The sequence below is a fragment of the Miniopterus natalensis genome, chromosome 12, assembly GCF_054644295.1.
Source record: "Miniopterus natalensis isolate mMinNat1 chromosome 12, mMinNat1.hap1, whole genome shotgun sequence".
Classification (NCBI taxonomy): Eukaryota; Metazoa; Chordata; class Mammalia; order Chiroptera; family Miniopteridae; genus Miniopterus; species Miniopterus natalensis.
In genome coordinates this window covers 49385470-49405687 of record NC_142092.1, presented here as the reverse complement: position 1 = coordinate 49405687, position 20218 = coordinate 49385470, and the positions used below count along the sequence as shown (strand labels likewise).

The 20218-nt window shown below is 50.1% G+C and overlaps 1 protein-coding gene across 2 annotated transcripts in view; it reads left to right on the top strand.

The window, feature by feature from the left end:
* The window catches only part of SHB (SH2 domain containing adaptor protein B), a 124833-nt gene that overhangs the window by 27425 nt on the left and 77190 nt on the right, over positions 1-20218 (top strand). For both annotated transcript variants that reach the window (XM_087823211.1, XM_087823212.1), the window contains exon 2: positions 15929-16049. In XM_087823211.1, the coding sequence (XP_087679337.1) occupies positions 15929-16049 (121 nt within the window). The remainder of the gene's footprint in view (positions 1-15928; positions 16050-20218) is intronic.

Genomic DNA, 20218 nt, shown 5'->3' with positions numbered 1-20218 from the left:
AGTCTGTTTCACCGTCTCTGAAGGGAGAATTTGCTCAGCAGAGTCACTTTAAAGTCCTTTGAGTAAAGCATTAGGAGCCAGAATCTGGGACAGAGCAGCTTTGCTTGAATCCTGACTTTGTAACTCACTGCCTTGGTGACCTTGGGCAAGTGACCTAGTCATCCTGTGCTGCAGTTTTCTTATCTGCAGAATGGGGACAATGTAAGAGTCTACTCCACAGGGTTGTTGGGAGCATTCAAAGAACTGCCCCTGGTAGCTGCTCTCAGTATTTACTGTATTATCATTGTGCTGGCCCATCCTTGCTCTCTCAAGCTGCTGACCATCTCTGTGGCTCAGTGGAGAGGAGGGAGAGTCTGGGGCTCAGAGGCTCTCTGGCCACCCGCAGAGCTCCTGCAAGGCCAGCGATGCCTGGGTTTGCCCTGTCTGCTGAGCACGTTTGCTCTGTAGACATTGAGATCATTGCTGCCAGTGGCCGCCCAGCCTCAGCCAAGCTCTTGCAACATTCCCCAGGGCTCTGGTGGTTCCTTGTGTCCAAGTCCTGCGTGGGCAGAGCTCCGAGCAGGCAGCACGTTTTGGCAGGTCCTTAGTGGTGTCATTGGTAAAGAGTTTCCTGTGGTTGTGCTTGTTAGGACTGAGGAAATACAGTTTTTACAGTCCTCTTTTGTTCCTCCCAGATGCTAATAAACTGTTTCAAATTTGCTGAAAATGCTGCTTCTCAAAAGAAAGGGAGATGTGTTGGGTAGTCTGTTCCCATGTTAGTTTGAGGTCATTGAGGTTTGATCTGGGGAGAGGGCCAGGTCGCAAGGGTTAGAGTAGTTAGAGAGAATGTGGTTGGTATTTATTTCTCTAAGATCCTTATCTTCCTGGAACAGTGGGGCAGGGGCTAGAAGGCACCTGTATCCCATGCTCCAGGAGGAGAGTGAGCTGAGGAAAGCTCATGGACTGGGATTCCTTGTCTCATGACTCATTGTATGACCTTCAGCGAGTCACTTCCCCTGGGCTGGGTTTGTGAAACCCTTTGGATTATTGCAAGATAATAGTGGGATTACACGTGCCTATCTTCTGGTAGAGATGAGTGATTCTGTCTTGGCTGCACAGTACAGTCACCTGGAGGAGCTTTTAGAAACCACTAATCCCAGGCCCCAACTGGGACCACTTAAATTGGAATTTTGGGTGGAGCTCAGGCATTCGTGCTTTATGGGAGCTCCCCAGGGGATTTCAGTGTGCAGCCTGTTGAGAACCATTGGACTAGACCGAGATAGACAAACCACAGCCCTTGGGTCGAAATCTAGCTGCTGCCTGTTTTTGTAAATAAAGTTTTATTGGCACACAGCCGCACCCATTCATTGAGTTGTGTGTATGGCTGCTTTCACATTATCATGCAGTGGCAGTTGAGTTGAGTGGTTTCCACAGGGACTCTGTGGCCTGTAAACAAAATATTCACTATTTGGCTCTTTACAGAACAAATTTGCTGACCCCCCTTGTTAGACTCCCTCTTCCTTTAGGGCAGATGCTGAGCTATAGTTGCCCTTCTGTCCTCAGGACCTAGCCCACCATGGGCATTGCTGAATTCCAAAACCAAAGTGTTTTGGGTCTGATTCTGTGCTTTTCCCACAGCACCCAACCTATCAGATGCCGTTGAGGAAAGAGGGCAAATCTTAGCTTAGGCCAATACACACACACACACACACACACACACACACGCCCACCCACCTCCAGTGGCCTGAATACCACCCTGGAGCCATCTGGAGATGCTGAGCTCACGCGTACCTTCTGCGTGTCTCATCTTCACCTGGCTGGTGATGCCACCTCTCTGAGGGCAGGCATGGCTGGCCTCCTACCCTCACATGCTTTTGAGCCAGTCATACTGCAGAGCAGCACCCTTTGGGCCCTAAAACCAGGAAGGCTTGGGGCTTCTTGTGGAAAGTGAGAGAGGTACTTTTAAAAGGTTTGACCAACCCCTCCCCTACCCTCAGTCCCATGCTTTGGGTACCATAAAAATCCTATGAGGAGCATAGGGTATCTAATGACAAAGGATCTCAGTGTAGGTCCTTCTGCTGGCCAGGTGTTCACCCAGCTTCTGCATGGACATCCCTGAGGCAGGGAATTCACTACCTCCCAAACTATCCTGCTCTATTTTGAACAGCTCTGTCTGATCAAACATTCTTCCTAAAACTGAGTTGAAATATTTTCCATAACCTCTACTAATTAGTCCTCATTGTACTCTCTCTTACCCAGCAGAACATGTCTGCTTCCTGTTACAGGGATTAACCAGCGTCCTGCACTGCGCACACACCCCTGAATCTTCTCTAGAACATACAGACTCCTTGATCTCTTTAATTATGCTCATGAGACTTGGAGCCCAGGCTCTTTATCATCCTGGTGGCAGCTCTTAACTAAAGTGCAGGGCCCAGAGCTGAACGTGATTCTCCACTGACCCTCAGATTTATGCAGATTGGAGGGAGATGGTCTCCTTCCCAGTGGTGAGAGTCTTAAGGTTATACCATTGTCAACACAGCCACTGGGCAGGTTGGCTTTTGGGAAGTCACATTAGACCATGTGAGCATAACATCACTTTAATCAAGGTCCCAGGCAGCTGAGACCCCTGAGTTCTTGCATACCTATGGCAAGTAATGGATTATTTCTCCCACCTGTCAACCTGCAGCTGCCTCTGTGTAGGGTCAGCGATATTCCCAAATGGCTCTGTCCCTTTCTGGCTTGTCCCCAGGACAAGAGGCATACACCTAGCCCCCTCACCTGGCAGATGAGAAGTGTGGTTGTGAGAGAGTTTCGTGGGCCCTGGGTTTATGACATCACTGGGCCAGGAACGAGGTTAATATTTTTAATAACGAAGGGTGAGCCCCATTATTACCCCAGCTCATTAATCAATGGCAGAACCCGTTTTACCTGTTAGGTGCCCTTGGTGTGGGGAGTTCATGAATGGGAATCTTGTTTTCTCTTTAAAACCCAAGCCACCTCTCCCCTTCTTAAATCCAGGAGGCTGTTCTGGGGAGGGTGTCAGTATTTTTCAGCAGATTTTTCTTGGCTGGAAAAGGCTGGGGACAGCCTTTGATTAAACCTCCCTGCTTTACTCTCCAAGCAGACTCGCCTGGCCAGGGTATGGTGAAGGTGCCAGGACCTGTATAGCCTGCCTAAGCCAGTCTGTAAGCCCGAGACTCCAGTTATGCGACCCAGGACAGATGGGGAGCTTGGGACCATCTGTGTAGACCTGTTGCCCACGGATCACAGGATGGGCGTGACAGAAATGTGGGGAGAGGGGAGTGTAGCCAGACCACTCAGGTGGACCCAGTCCAAGCCCTCTCCAGGTGGCTGGTAAGCTGGGGCATTGGTTTAAATGTCTCCAGGGAGTGCATTCTTGTGGGGTCTGTGGGTTGAACGGACCTCCCTTGCCCCAGTCAGGTGGCCCAAATCACCCTGTGTTATCCCTAAGAAAGGAACATGATGGGGCACCTGTAGGGGTGATGAAGTGCTCATTTTTATCTTAGGAAAACATTGTTTTGAGTTTCTCCTGGCCCCTCTCTCAGACATCACCACCACCTCTGGGCTTGAAGGCCCAGGGATTTCAAGCTGGCCCTCTGACCCTGGGGCCTTCTCTACAGACGAGCATCTCTAATTCCTCCAGTCCACACTGTATGTGTGGACATTTGGTTTTTCTGAATGCAGCTGGGCTTACCCTAGCAAGATGAAAAATGAACTAATTCTACCATAAAATTCCTTCCCACTTTACAATGAGAAAAATGAGGCTGACTTTACAGTCAACTTTGAAAATAACAATAACTTACTGCATGCTGGGCACTGTCCAAGTATTAACTCTTGTTAATGAAGCAGGGGGCCAAGGTTCAGTTTCATCTTTCAGCTCTCATTCCCCTCCTGTGCTGAGTGATGTTTCCATGTGCAGAGGTTTGGGGATGTAGCGGGGTTGGCCCCACGCCTCTCCACGGCTTCCTGCCTGCTGTGAATCTTCCTTCTAATGTAGGGGCACAGCCTGCGTGCTATCCTGTGCTCTCTGTTGTGGTAGGTTGTGGGGAGTAGGAGGAGGTGAGACCCCCCAGGCAGGAAGGATGAGGCAGGAGGGGATGGAGGGAGGTAACTGCTGGAAGCCGAGCACGGGGCACACAAGGCTGCAGGCGGAAGTGCCTGCTTCCCAGGTGTGGCCCAGGCAGGTTGCAGGTGTGCTCCAGTCACAGGGAGGCTGTCATGGGAAGAGGAAGGGCGACTTCCAGCACCCAGCTGACTGAGGGAGTGTCAGGGGTGGCCCTTGCCTGGGGTTGGTGCATCTGAGCCAAGTTGGCAGAGCTTCCTCTTCTTCCTGTGAAACCTCCCTTCAGAGATTTCCTCCTGCTGTCGGGAAGGGACCCAGAATATTAGAAACTCATGCAACAGGCCGTGGGTGGCATGGAGGAGCCAAAGTTTTGGAGTGAGGCGGGCCAGGGTTGAAACCTGCACTGTCTTGTGTGCTCTGAGGCCTTGGGGAAGCTACTAAACCTCTCTGGGTTTTGATTTTCTCATCTGAAAATGATGTAGTCAGAAAGATGAACTAAGACGATGTATGTACAAGCACACAGTCTAGTGCCTGGCACATAGTAGGTGCTTCTTCCATCCTCAGCATCACCTCTAAACCTCTTGCTAGTTCTGATCTTCTAGCATGCTCAGGCTACTGGAGGTTCTGGCCTAATGATCTCAGACCCTGGCACCAGAAGACCCTTATCTCCAGTCTCACATGACCTGAGGTCTGAGCAAAGAAGTGTGTGAAGAGAAGAAGCTGGTGGGGGGTTGGTGATGTCTTGTGATAGCTGTGTTATCAGCGAGGGGCTGGGCCGCCTCAGTCACTTGATTAACACAGCAGCAGTGGATCAAAGTTTGCTCCTTTGAAATGGCTAAGTCTGGCATTTAGTTTAGGATACCTTGGCCTCCCTTTAAAGATAGAATGTTTCCGGTGGCTGGTGATTTATGACCTCCCATTTTATAAGGGGACTTTACAATGTGCATTAATAAATTAGGGCCACTTCATGCCTGATTCATGAGGCTACTGTCAAGCACTATGTTGGTGTTTCATGGAGACCAACACTCGGTAGTGGTGAATGTGCCCCTAGAGTGAGAGACACCAGGAGGGGAGAGGGGCAGGAAAACCAGGTCCCTTTCATGGTGGATGTACACCAGGCCGTTGAAACCAAAAAGAGGGCATGGTTTTTAAAATAATGTCAGAAGGACTGACATACCCATGGGGGTCTCATGCTCTAAGAGCATAGTGATCTCTGGTGGAATTAGGAAAATGAAAAGTTAGGGAGGTTTTTATGAAGCTAAATCCATTCATTTTAAAAGGACTGTGCTTTATTCTGTTTCCTTTGTAATGTTTCTTGTTATTGTTCTTTCCTTGAGAAAATGTTGGTGAGGAAAGATGGTAATTGGGTTTCTTTTCATGTTGTGATCCCATGTCTCTTCCCCTCCTCTTTTTCGTAAGACCCACTCTACCCTTCCCATCTTACAGATGGGGAAACTGAGGCCCTGGCAGGGAGTGTGACTCAGCTAACGGTGCCCAGCTGGAGAGAGGAGGGGAACAGTGTCTGGACCTCCAGCTTCATGGAAACCTCTGGACGTGTGCTGTCTTGTACTGTACACCTTCCAGTTCCTTTTCTATGAACATAAAAGACATTTCTTCTTTTCTTGTGTATGATATATTTTAGAAAAATTGAAACCTTTAAGTACTGTTTTGAAACCTAATTTTTGTCAATGGCTGAGGTGCCAAGAACTTTTTTTTTTAAATCAGTAAAGATTTTGTAACCTCTTCTATTGACTTCATAGCGGGTATCCTCAGGTAACTCACCTCACAGGCCTGCACATAGCTGCAATTCAGGGCAAAGGATAAATGAACTTCACCTGTGCCCTCACTCCTCTGCTTGGCACGTAACAGCTGAGTAACTCCCGTCCTGGACCATGCCTGCCCTCCCCAGGATGGTCAGCTGTCCTCCCAGGAGACCAGAAGCTCCACAAGGGCAGGGGAACAGCCCTGCCTTTGTTCCCCGCTGCATTGCAGCTCAGAGCCCATCGCCTGGCACAGTACATGAGAAGGTGCCAAGTACATAGGAGAAAAAGTACTTTGGGGTTCAGAGACAGGTTCTTAGCCTGGAGGACTGCCCATAAGAGTTCATCGAGCTTGGTTACTGAAGATGGCATTATTTTAAAAAGTGAATCACCATTCACTATTGAGCTGAACATAATTGGGCACCCCCTCACATACAGTGGTGGTAGTTATGCCCCATCCTCAATACAAAGGCAGCTTTCGTGTTGGAAATACGCACGAATCATCCTAATGGGCCCCATTCATAAGAGAAATGACCCCTCACTTAGTCCGGGTCCTGTGTCACTATTGCTGATGAAACGTGCTGTGCGGGCCCAGATCACATGGGCTGCACCAGGCTGGAGTGCCTTCTCCCCCTAATCTCAGCTCTGAGCTCTGAGCACACAGCACATGGCAGGAGACGCCCCCTCGCTCCATGACTTCTGCTCACTCCCAGGCCCTGCGTGGGGCATGCACGCCTGGTTATTAAAAGTACCACAGCTCTCAGAAAAGGCCTTTGGCTTCTAGGCGCTGCCGTTTTTCTTTTACATACCGTTCCTGTGAGTACACTGCCCAAGTTGTCCTTGGTGCTCGGAGCCTTCTGTTACTGTGAGAAAGCCCCGGGCGTTCCCCAGCCTTTCTTGGGAAGGAGCAGTGGCTGAGCCGGAAAGATGACTTGAATACAGCTGTCTAAAACCCATTTTGGAAGCAGGCAGGCTATAAATACATAGGTCGCCAAGTGGCTTAGGTTCTCCTGCAGTTGGGATGTGGTGGGAGTCTGGTTTTATCACCCTGCTAATCCTATTAATGGGTATCCAGGTGGCTGTGCAAGACCCTTCCCCTCTCCAGCACTCGGTTTCCTCCTCCGCAATACAGGGAATCTGTGTTGAGATCAACACAGGGACTCTGTGTTGAGATGACAAGTGCACCTGACATTTCTTGAGCACTCTGTGTGTGCCCAGCCCTGGTCTAGGTACATCGCGTATATTGGCTCATTTAGCCCTCACCCCATTGTCATTTTGTAGATGAGGAAGCTGAGGCACAGAACGATCCTGTGTCCCTCTCCTGATGACACATTCTCTGACCCTTCCAGCCCTAAGTGCCCTGCCAGGGAAAGAAGAAAATCCTGACCTTACCCTTCTTGACCCCAGGGCTGGTCTGAGAGCATTTTCTAGGAGGAACACTTGTAGGCCCTTGAGCAGGAAGCCTGGGAAGAAAGGGTTGTCTGGAAAGGTGGGTGGAGGTTGACGGGGTCGCTGGAGGGCTGAGCAGTGCTGAGCCAGAGCTCTGGGGAAGAGAGGGAGGCTCAGTAGGTGACCCAAGTGGACCAAGGCTGGCTTGAGGACGGCCTCCCACAGGGAGCTGTCTGCAGGGATGGGTGGTAGTCTTTGCAAGAGGTGCTAGTGAGCTTTCCCTGGGGAATGATTATGGTGGATATACCCTGAAAATTTTAGGAATGACTAAGAGAAAAATGAGACAGCCATACAGGTGTTGCAGACACAGTCTGGACCTGGGAGTTAGGAAATATTTGGTTACCTGTTTCTAGCATTGACCTTCACCCTCCCCTCTGGGCCTCCTGATCCCCAATGGATTCATGCTTTTCAGACTACGGATAGTGGTGCATGTTGGGGTTTCCTGTGAGATTTCCTTGGCATGAATTGCACACATAATTTGTTGAAACCCACCAGGCTAGACCATCTCCCTTTCAGCTCTGACTTCACCTGTAATTACTCTGCAGACCCCGGGATGTGTCTGTTCTTAGGAGGGATGCACGGAATTCTCCATCCACAGGCCCTAACTGAACGCAGTTAAGAAATTCTGGGATTGAGCTGTTTCAGAATTAATAGAACCTCCCACTGCTTGAGAGATGCTGAAAAGCTAGTCCCTACCACTTAATAGTGAGGTTTCAGGATAAACAGAGGGAAGGGCCAGGATCCACTCCAGCAGGCTTCCACCCAGGACCTGTAGCAGTCTCCACGGGGTTAAACTGAAGGAGAGTGGGGTGTGAGTGAGGCGGGGATTGGGAGGGGAAGCAGAGAGGAGCTGGCAGAGGCTGTAATTTGGAATGGATTTTTCCTAACAAGTTGGAACCTGCAGGTGTCTTAGGCAAGCATCTGTGGCTCTGGGAGGGGGAGGACTGGAAAGACCAGTGGAGACCACTGGCAACACCCCTCTCCTCCTGCCGTGTGCCTGGTCTGTAAAGAAGCATTTACAGTACAGCACCCAAGCAAGGTCTGTAAGAGTGGATGTCGGCTGCCAGATGAAGACCACTTTAATAGTGATGACTGTCCCAGATGACAGCATTATGAAGTTGTGGGCTCCCCACCAGTGGGATTTTGAGGTCAGAGCACTTGACATCCATGCATGAAAGAGGGACTTAGGACTTCGAGGTGATTCTGCATGGGCGAGTCAGACCTTAAGAGACAAGGAACCAGCCAGACCTCGGTTGCTGTGGATAATAAGTTCCCTCCCCACCATCTGATTTCCAGGAATTGCAGCTGAATGTGTGAATGTAGCTAATTAATCTTCCCCAAATTAACTTCCTTACCATGTCAGAAATGATTTATTGGCACGCCCGTAAGGAGAGTTGGTCTGTGATGGTCAGAGCTGGGACAGAGAAAGGAAAGGATAGGTGGGGGGTGGGGGAGTGCTTGTTTGTATCTCTGAATGGAGTGTTCCCCAGCAAGGTTACAGTCGGTCCTGCAGACCCCTTGGAGCCTCGGACACATGCCGTAGACCAGGAGCACCCTAGCCAGCACACAGGCAGGGTGGCCCTGAGGGTCCTGAGAGGTTCTCTACCTCTTTGCCAGGGGCCCTAACTAGGAGGTGCATCCTGCCCAGAACCTAAAAGGGGAAAAACAGATCATTCATAAACTCTTTTGTTTCTGTGGTTGATTGACAGTTGTTGTCATGCCTGATTGCAGCCAGTTTTCTCTGTGTGGTCACTGGGGCCTTCTTCTCAGATCTTTGGTTTGTCTTCCCCACTAAGTTTTCAGTGGGCAGAGACCCAGTACTTAGTTTGATCCCCAGTGACCAGGAGGTGCACCAGAGCCTTTCTTTTTAAACTGGTGACACATCCCCAAATCATCTCATCATTTGCTCTCCACAACATTCCTGTGAAGCTGAGGCTGCAAACAGTTTTGCCCCATTTCACGGAATTGCCTAAGCTCGAAGAGATAAAGCAATTTGCCCAGAGTGAACCAGCGAGGGTGCAGTAGAGCCAGCTCTACTCTAGAGCTCTGCTTGGCTGGGTCCTTTCTGTGAATTTGCAAAGCCCCAGGCAGCTGCTGCAGCCCCGCTGCCATTGGTCAGCCTTGGGGCTTCAGAAACACCACCCACCTCGGCCACACTGGGGGTTCTGCAAACAGCCACCTACTAGGCATTCCTTGCAACTGGGGTGTTGCTTTGGGGCCATTGAATCTGTGCTGAGAAAACACAGAGCACGGACAGCTGGTAGCTAATAGCTAGTAGTCTGATCTCTACCCAAAGCAGAGCCTCTGCTCGGATACCCGAATGGCAGGAGTTCTGGTACCCAGGGAGCATGTCCCGTGACCCTTTATTGGCTTAGATGTTCTCCCTGACTTGCTGAGCTTGTGTCTGTATAGTTTCTGGATCTGTGCAGAATATCTGTCCGCTGCTCTTTCTGGGCAGCCCCTTGGTCATTTGGAATTCTTCCAGATCCACAATCCCTATTTCATTCATGCCATATCTTGGTTGGCATGGCAACAGAGTCTCTGTTGTAGGGACATCGGGCCTGCCAGGGCCTGTGTCATGGTGGGTCCCAAAGGAGAACCAGAACTCCAGCCTGCCCAGCCCCCTGATGGGGAACAGAGGCATGGAGCCTCCTGGCTGCACACCGTTTGCTCCCCTTCAAGGAGCCCTCCTGATCCCCAGAGTGCGGAAGAGGGCCAGGTTGCCTCTGCTCTGGAGGGCTGTGGCTATTGGGTTTCTAACTGGCAAGCCAAGACATAGGGACCTGACCGTCCTTCTCACATTCCCCCTCCTTCCCCAGCCTAATGGCAGGCCAGTCACACATTGTACCGTCTTTTTAGCCAGGTGAGTAACGTGTGTTGAATTACAACAGTCAGCACCTGCCACTGTGCTAAGGCAGAGTGTTCTCGTGCGCCGACTGGGTGGCTCAGTTGGAGCATCATCCCGTACACCAAAAGGTTTCAATTCCCCATCAGGGCACAACCTAGGCTGCGGGTTCCATCTGAAGTCAGGTCATATATGGGAGGCAAACTGATTGGTTTCTTTCTCACATTGATGTCGTGCCGTCCCCCCAATCTCCTCTCGTTCCCCTTTCTCTCAAATCAATTTAAAAACACATACATATCTTCAGGTGAGGATTAGAAAAGAGTGTATCTCGTTTTAGCTGTTCTTTAAAGTGACTCGAATGCAAGGGGGCTTGGCCTTAACCTGGAGCTCCTGACCTTTCTGAAATGTGCCCAACACTTTGCAAGCGTATATAAAGGTGATGGAGGGAGCCACACCTTCATCAGTTATCAGATTCCCAAAGAGATCCATGCCCCCCAAACTGTTGGGGAAAGTAATGTACACTCTTAATGGCAAATTGATAAGGAAATGGTCCAGCTGGGATGGTATAGAACATTCCCAGGTGTGTTCCTATGTTCCTCTGCAGTTTTCTTTGGCATAGAGCAGACAGAAGTCATGGGCCTGGAATGGACCCAGAACCTCATGAGGTGCTGCCCCCTCACTTTCCAGCTAAAGGAGAGCAGCACAGAGAGGGGGTGACTTAGCTTGCCTCGTCCAGCCAAGGCCAATCTGGGTCCCCAAGCTGCCAGTTCCCACAGACAGCAGAGCACATGAAGGTGACTGTATAGTTCAGAAGAGGTGCCTTTGGGGTAGTGGGGACAGCACAGGTCACCACTCCTGGAAGGTGATGGTTGTTCCACCTCTCTGGTCCTTGCTTTTACCAGGTTTGAGTGATTTTTAGCTGTGCCTCCTCTACAGTCCCACTAGCCCTTTCTAGAGCCAGGGATCTTCCTGGAGGGTTTGCTGAGAGCCACAGAGAGTTGGCCTGAAAGGGTCTATGCCTTAGAACAGACAGCTTTGCACATCCTCATGGCCAGGATTAGCACGGGGCCCAGGCTCCCCTCACTGGGCAGGGCAGGGTCTTGCATGGCCTCTCCCCCCGCACAGCTCTGTTGCTCAATCCAGGGCCAGCCCTCAGGATTGCACAGAGGATGCCATTACCTCTACGTCTTGGATTCTGGAGATGGACCAAGGCATGTTGGGTCATCTCTTACTCCTGTCAACTCCCAGGGAAGGAAAGCAAGAGAGAGCTGCATTTAACACCCACTTCTTGCTTCACTTTAATGAACAGGACTGAGACATATCTGGGAAAAGTGAAAATCCAGAGTCATATCTGGAGGCTTTGTATTAGAGTAGTGGGGAGGGGTCTGGCTCTAGCTTAACATTTCCCACACTTTCCTGATAAGAATCACCTGGGTTGCTTATTAAATATACACATTATTAGGGGGTAGGTATCTGGTTTTTTTAAGCAGCGTTCCAAGCCATTCCTATCTTCAGGCAAGTTTGGGAAACAGTTTATCTACTGTAGCAAAAGTAGCCTGTGAAGAAGAGTGCTTTTTTAAAAGTTTGGTTTTACATATAATACATTAATAGGTTTTCCTTGTTTGAAGATGTGCTAACATTACAGACAAGTCTCCTTTGATTTCCTGTAAACATCCCAATCCCAGTCCCGTCCCCCTGACAGGAGGTGTCAGTGTGAAGTATGTATCTCCCCAGGCCTTTTCTTTACATTAGAGACACAGGTTTCTGTTTTATTTTTCCTAAATAGGTGTCAGGTTGTATTTATCATTCCACAGCCTGCTTTCCTTTTATTTCAAGCTATGTCGTGGAGAACTATGTTCGTGCTTTTTTTTTTTAACCTGCTACGTAATATTCCATAGCATGGACCTAGCATGATTTAGCGATCCCCTATGGGTGGATGTAGCAGGTGCTTGCAACTTATTATTACTTGCTCCAGCGAGCATCTTTGCCCATACTTCCTTGTGTACATTTGGAAATAAATACTGAGAAGTGAAGTTGCTGAGTTAATCCATGTATCTTTCTGGATTTTAATGGGTTCTGTCGAGAGTTCTCTTTCAAAGTGGCTCTACCAATTTACCTTTCCACCAAGAACACATGCATGGAAAGGGCCCAGTTCTCCACCCAGGTGCTGCTGTCTTGCAAAAGCGTATGGATATGTGGCCAAGTAGCAACACTCATCTTCCTCTAGTACTTCCCTTCGGGGATGAACTTCCTATCACAGCTAAATTCCCATGATAAAAACACCCTGGCTCCAGACCAATGGAAGGGAGTGAGCAGTGTGTGCAAAACAGAAGGGAGGCATTCGGAGCTGATTCTCAGAGCCCTATCAGAGAGATGGAGTGCAGGGTGGGATTGTCAAACCCTCTGGGCTGCCTTGGGCCATATTATAATACAAGGGGATTGTGGAGCAGGTCTCCCAAGCACCCCCAGTTTCGCTGCTTTATGAGCCTGTGAAAGTCCTTTAAGTGCACTGGGTTGACCTGGGGTCTCCAGTTTTGTTTGAAAGCAAGAAGGCTTCCCTGGGGTTTAGTGATAACTCTTGTCTTTTTAAAAATTGATTTGAGAGAGAGAGAGGCATCAATTTGTTTGACTTATTTATGGATTCATTGGTTGATTCTTGTATGTGCCCTGACCAGGGATCAAACCCGCAACCTTGGCGTATGGGGACAACACTCTAACCAACTGGGCTACCCGGCCAGGGCCATAGCCTTTGTCTTTCTGCTGCTGCTCAGCTCCATAGTGAAGTTGTGAGGCCAGTAGCCTGGTTCCCCTTTCAGCTCTGCACCTGCCAGTTGGAACCATGTGAAGGGGTCTGATGCCCTGTCAGGCCTCTGCCAATTCAAGATCAAAATCAAGGAAAGCTTCTCACATGCCCAGGTGGTTTAATCTGCAGAGAAGTCCCCGCTGGCTCCCTTTTAGTTGAACTGTTCAATTAGATTTGAGGGACTTGTCTGATAACTGAGGCAAAAGCAACCCCAGCAGGAATCCAAGCTCACATCTGGGGAAACTTATTCTCTCTCTCTCTTTTTTTTTTTAAACTGAGAAAATCAGCAGTCTTTACTCAAGCCTCTTGCCAGCCATCCAGACTTACAGTCTGCCCTGGACAGCTTAGACAGTGATCACAGTGCCCAGTGCATGTGGCTGGGGCCTGTGGCACAGCACACATCACTCTGGCTAACTCTCCTAACACCTGGTTAAATTTTTACTTCCAAAAACCAGGACATGATTTTGCAAAAGGTCAGACAGCTCAGTGAGTATTTGCCTAGTTTCAGGTTGCTCAAACCTCAAATTCCCTCCCCTCCACCCACTTCACTTTGAAGTTCTAAGGCAAGTTGATTAAATATACATTTTAGGAACCTTCCGATTTGCTTCTTAAACTAACAGAATTCTAAACTTTTTTTTTTAAACGGAAGGATTTTCAACTGTCAGCAGGTATAACTGGAACCATATGTCAGCAGAGACTAGGGGCTTTTCCTGGTTTTAGGATTTGTAAATTCTTATTGAAACGGAAGTAAGCAGGGCAGGCAGCTGGGGGCCCGTGACAGCCCAAGCTCAGATCTCATTTTAATTAGAAAGTACAGATAGTGCCTGCTGCACCAAAGGCCTCCCAGAGATCCGTCCCAAGGCGAACAAAGATTTGGTTTATACCCTGCAAGCCTCCGTGTTTGTAAATTACAGAGCACTTCCGAGAGGAGCTGGGATGTTGATTTCTAGATTACAGAGACTGCAGCCCAGCTCCTTCCCCTGTGCTCCTCCCCAGCTAATCCCCCCAAATGATTTTGTTTTGTTGGGGAAATAGGTGCTCCCTTCCTCACTGCAGAATAGATGGAGGATGTTCACGTTGAAAGGAGACAGTAAGGAAGGCTGGAGCGGGAGACATAAAATTAGATGTCAGCCACAGCAGGTTCATCATTTTCTCCTTTTGGACTTCTGGTCTCTTGAACTCTAAGACACAAAATCCTACACCAGATCAGCGTCTGAGCTGTTCTGTTTGACAGTGGCTCACATGTATAATTTTCTCCCTGGTATGTTCTACAAAGGGTAGAATAGAAATATCAAATGAAAGACATTGCCTGGCCCAGCTTTCCCCCAGCCCCCATCTTTCCCCTGCCTGGTGTCATTTGAGCTCAGTGAGTCTCAAAAGAGGCCACGATTACTATGTCAGCATCTGGAAGGGCCCCCGCTGGGACTCAGAGCTTGACCCGGGGAGGAGTGGCAGGGAAGGCAGCAGGGGGCAGGCAGAGGAGTGCACATGCTCAGATGGTGGGCGCTCCAGCCCTGAGTCTTTCACTGATAAGCTTGACCGCTGTGTGCTGTGCTTCCCATTGGCCCCTGGCTACATGCCAGTGACAGGGCTGCTGCCCGCTGTCCCTCCTCGGGCATCACATTCCCGGCAGCTGGAGGTCACTTGTTCACCCTGCCAGGGCTGCTGCCACAAGCTGCCATTCACCGGGCAGACAAAGGGGGATTTTCCCTTCCCCTGGGTCTACAGGCCCCTCAAATGCCTTACATTCCAGGAGCTGGGAGAGAGAGAAAGCTCCTGTGGTTTCTAATTAAACCCACAATTTAAATAACAATTCATGTAACCCCAAGGGTTGAGAGAAATGCTAACCTACCCCATCACTAGAGAGGCAGCTGGGTGGCCCTGGCTGGGAGGCTGAGGACTTGCCCTTTGCCAGATGTGTGACCAAAGGGGCAGATAATGATAGAAGTCACAGTGGGTTTGTGGTGGAGCTAGAATGTGTTAAAAGGGAACAGGTTTGGTGGGTTCCTGTCCTTTCCCCTTTGATAAGTGTGCCCCTCACAAAGGTTAGGAAGGAGGAAATGGGAGGGGAAGTTGTCGTGTTTACACTTAGCCTCCAACTGAGAACGGGAAAATACGGAGCTTGGTTTCTGAAGTGTTCAAATCCCAGATTCTCACGTTCTCATGGGACCCCCATCTCTGCCGCCACTGTCTACCCACAGGTGATTCTCTCTATCCATTTGTTGTAAAACTTTGCTGTTTTCTGAAATACAGACAAGTGAGGAGGCCAGGAAGGGCCCTGGGAGCAGACAATCTGGTCAAGGGTCTGGTCTAGCCCCTTCCTCCTCAGGACCTCAGCTTCCCCATCTGTTACAGAAAGGTCTTTCGATTTGTTGCTTCCAAGACCCTTTCTGGCCCGGCAGTCTATCCGTCCATCCCTGAGCTGCTTTTGTGTTTTCATTAAGCCTGTCTGGGGCCACAGTCATCTTTGCAGTGCGTTGATCTCACCAAATTGTTGTCTGATTACCCAAGGCGTGGTTGTGCTCCAGATTTGGGGGAAAATGGAACGCTGAACATAATTATCTCTAGACAAGCTCTTCTATGCCTCAGCCAGCACCAGGAGCTTGTCAGCGTTTCCAGGCTTTCCACAATCTCCTTTCCAACTTTCCTCCATTTCCATTCCATTACATTGAGCAATTTACATTCCCAAAGACACCCTCCAGGTTCTTGCCTCTGCGCTTTCAACCCAGTAGCCCCTCTGTTCTCACTTCACAGTGCCCAGAGCAGGCCATGCTACATGTATGGGCTCAGAGGCCCCTCTCTTGCAATAGAGCACCGCCAGTGTGGGTCCCTTTGTTACCCCTGCAAGAATTGGAGCTTCCTGAGGTCGAGCACCAGCCCTGGTTCCTGCCTCCCCCTCTGCCTTCTTGCTGCTGTGGCGCAGGCTCAGTTTGTGTGTGTTGGAGCAAAGCCTGGCTGTGAAGCAGAAAGCCAAAGGTGGACTCACCCTTCCATCTTCCTCCCTGCAGGTGATTATCGCTGACGACTACTCAGATCCCTTTGATGCCAAGAATGATCTCAAGAGTAAAGCAGGAAAGGGGGAGAGTGCTGGCTACATGGAGCCCTACGAGGCCCAGAGGATCATGACAGGTAAGCAGAGCGGTTGGCACAGGGACTTGCAACTCAGCAGGGAGCCCATTCCTGGACACACATGGATGGTCCCCAGCAAGCCTCAGCCAGGGAAAGTTTGTGTTTTCAAGGTGGTGGTTGGGAGGCCACACTGCATTGAGTCTTCACCATAGTTTACCAGTTCACGGTTCTCCCACATCAGCAAAAACCTGGCAGGGCACAGTGAAAGTCTGGACAACAGGATACCAAGTATGGTAACGAAGACAGGGACAGAGAAGTAACTAGGGAGAAGTGGGGGAGAGGTTCTATCGGGAATTTCTGACTAAAGAAAGACATAGCATTTGAGATAGAAAACTTAACTTGGAGCTTCCTAGCAGCCAGGGCAATAAAAGAAGCAAGCTGGGTCACCTTCTTTCATTACCTAGTAGAAGGGCGCAGATTAGATCATTGGAGACAAAATTACTCCTGTCCAAATATGAGGAAATCTTAGTGTTGGGGCTGGAAGCAGCCTAAATCTAGCTGGTAGGTTTATAGGAAACAGAGACTTTCCCCCTGTGGCTGTTTTTATATTGGCCCTTAATGACAAAACCTTTTCAAAGCAATTGCAGTGGGGCCCAAAAGAATGTGGTCAGGTGTCCAGTATCCCGAGGGCCTCTTGTCACCAGGATAATGCCTAGAGCATCCATTATTAGCCACCACAGGCAGATGGTTATCAGCCACGCAGACTTGACTAGTGGGAAGATCTCAAGCAGAGGAGAAACCCCCGTATGGGTCCTCCTGGCCCAGGCGGGCAGTCCAGAGAAGCAAGAGCACTTGTGTGGGTTGGGAGCCACCCCTAATTTTGAGGCCTAGCGAATTGGTGCCCTGTATGTCTGGGACTTGGGGTACAGATGCCTCCCTCTGCGGCCCTCTCTTCAGTCTGTTTGGTGTTCATGATGCCTTTGAGCTCTTTCTCTTTATCTCTCCTGAATTAGAAGGAAGGGAAAGGAAGCGACATTTACAGAGCACCTAGTGTATGCAGGGCCCATGCGGAATAGAAACTCGTAGCGCTGTGGAGACCGAGTAGGACACTGTTGAAGGATGTGGGTGCGAGCCCAGGCCCTGCTTCCAGGACTGTGCCTCATGCTTTTCCTGTTCATGGAAAGTGATTCTCTGGCCCCCAGTGTGTCCTCCGGAATGCCCGGCCACCCTGGGAAGGGCCAGGAGTGATTGACCAGAGGGACTTAAGCCACACTCCTAGAACACCACCCCTCGCCCTCACTCCCATCTTCCTAATCCCTCCTGGCAAAGTGGCCTCTGTGGGAAGGAGGCAGAGAGCTGAGTGTATGTTTGGGGCCAGGGTCCTGAGGGAAGGGCAGCCTGCTCTTCTCCAGTGACTCAGGGAACCAGGTCTGCTGGTGGAGTCTTCACCTCAGAACTGTAACAACTGCTCCTACCGTCACATCCCATCACCTCCCACATCCCATCACCTCCACTGGGCTCAGTGAAACAACAGCTCTGTGGCAGGACCTCAGGCCCAGCTGTGGGGAGCTTTGGCCCTGCAGCTCCAGCCATTCTTGCATTCAGCAGGCATCAGCCTAGGCCTAAAGGAGTGGCAGTTACAGGAGTGACTTTGGGACACTGGCATATTCATATGTTAAAGCAGCAAAGGATCTTTAGGGTCATCCATACCCAACAGCCTCGTTTAAAAACAGGGAAACTGAGTCTAAGGAAGAAGAGAAACTTGCCCAAGGACACAGTAAGTTGGAGGCAGACTGCCAAATGTGCCTGTGCTTGGCAGGGCAGTCTTTAGGGTGGAGTACCAAAGGAAGTGTAGTGTTTGTGTTTGGCGCTGTGGTATCCGGGACACAAGGAAATGGCAGGAGCCATCGGAAGCTGGCTCCCAGGCTCTGTCCTGGGCCCTTTAACACACATGCCTCACCATGTCCCTGCAAAGAAGGTGCTGTCTTGTTTTACAGGTGAGGGAAACAGGACAAGTCACTTCCCTGGGGTCACATAAGTAGAAGTGAGGGGGTCAGACTTACATCTACAGAACATGGGGGCAGGATGCTGAAGGGGGGAGGGGACATTTGCTGAGAGCCGTTGTAGAGGACCCACCACTGCCTGGCATCTTTGGAATGGAGCTGGGTTCCTCCTGGTGCTGCTGTGGACCTCAGCGTTGAGTAGCCATTTAGCTGGGTAGAATTGTCATGTGAGACTTGGGCTTTTGGATGAGGCACATCCACAGGGGTCAGGTCCAAGGCAGTTTGAGTTCACCAGGAACCTGTTAATCTCTCATGTATTCTCTCTCCAAAGAAACATCCTTGTATTTGCCGCTCCGGGCTTTCTTCCTCCCTTGGAGACGATGCCCATATTTACCCACATTCTTTGTTTTTAAGGAAATAGGTGATTAAACAGTACGTTTTCTGGTTGTAATAACCTTGCTCCCTTTGACTTGGAATTCTTTGTGTTACAAATGTTACCAGTGACTGATGGCAGGGACAGAGGCTGGGGCCATAAATGTTCCAGGAAGCAGCTCACTGAGCTGACAGGGGAGGTGGGGGCAGAGGTGGGTGCTGGTGGCTGCAGTGGAGCAGGGAGTGGCAGAAGAACCTTTTAGGGTGACAGGTTTTGGATGCTGAACGTTTATGTGCGTGTGTGCATGTAACTTCTAGTAATGGGGTAGTAATGGAGCAGGTACCTTTGGCGCATAAGAACACTGCTGCCACGTAGAGTGTGCTCTCCCTGCCTGAGACTGTGCGCCTCTGTGCCATGCAGAAGGAGCCCAGGCTGGAGTCAAGCAGTTCTGGGAGGGCCACTTGCCACTTGAATGATCCCTGGGCCTCAGTTTGCCTCTGGGAAGCAGGAGCCTTAGAGTGGGCAGTTAGGGCGAACTGGCTGTTTGACCTTGGGCAGCACGTTCCCTGCCTCTGTTTATACCTATTTATGAAATGACAGGTTAGTCAATAATAATAGCAAGGGCAATGGAGGTGGTTGCTAAGTTCTCTTGTCCTTGTTTACAGCATTAGATGCGAATTCTTCCTGGCACCTCCTCATCTCCCTTTGATGTGTAGGCGCCCATTATACCAATGAAGAAACTGAGTTCCAGAGAGGTTAATTAACCAGCCCAAGGCAACCAGCTGGCTAGTCAGTTGTCGGACTTATGGCCGAGGCCCTGTTTTAACCACTGTGCAGGACATCCTCTCCAGAGTCCATTCAGCCATGATTTGCTTCAGCTTGATTTTCAGACTCCCCAGCACAGCCGACCTGGCCTGTGATTAACCAGTGAGGTTTTGTGCATCTTTGGCTCCATGAAGCAGGTTGTGGCAGCTTTTGGGAGGTGTGCTTTTGTAAACAGTGAATTTGGCCAAGCCCCCTGTGCTGTGGCTGGGATGAAGGGCTTGGAGAGTTAAACCTGTTTCCCTAGGGGCGCCTCTTACCCCCTCCCCTTTGTCTGCCTCAACTTTCCTCTTCATGGACTCCCCTTGGTGTCACCCACAGGAGTTAGGTTCTGGCTCCAAGATTGAGGCTCAGGTCTCCACAAAACCTCACAACCCAGATGCCCGTGGATTGCCTGGGCCTCAACTTTCTGCCCTCATTGCCTCTCTCCGACAGCAGCTCTGGAGGTACCTCCTTTAAACCCGAGGCCTCTGTGGAACCCAGTTGGAAAGCTAGTGACCCAGTCCAATCTTTCCTTTTCATAGGGAGAGAAACAGGCTCAACAAAGTCATAATCCTTTTGAGATTTTTTTTTAACCCACTGAATAAATGTGAAGCTGTCTAATGAGACAGCGAGTTGCCCATCCTAGAGATATCCAAGCAGAGGCAAGACGGCCAGCATTGGGAGGTGATGTAAAAATAGTAAAGTCTCATATGGGTGGCTAGCTCAAGTGGCCTCTGAGGTCTGTGTCAACCTTGAGCTCAAGATACCATGAATCATTGTGTGCTGCCTCATCATTGGACACCTGGGTCCAGCCCTCGAAGGATGCACCTGAGACCAACTCCAAATAGGCGAGGATCTGGTTAGGGCTGGCAGCTTCCCTTCTCAGTGCCAGCCTGGCTCGTGCTGCTCAGTCCTAGTGCCCCTTTTTGTTTTGCTTGGCCCATCTCTTGAGGTCAGATTCTGGTCTTGGTCTTTTTTCTTCCCATCTGGGCCTCAGTGTCCTCCTGTGTAAGCTGAAGAGGAAGAATCAGATCGCTTCTGGGTTTCCT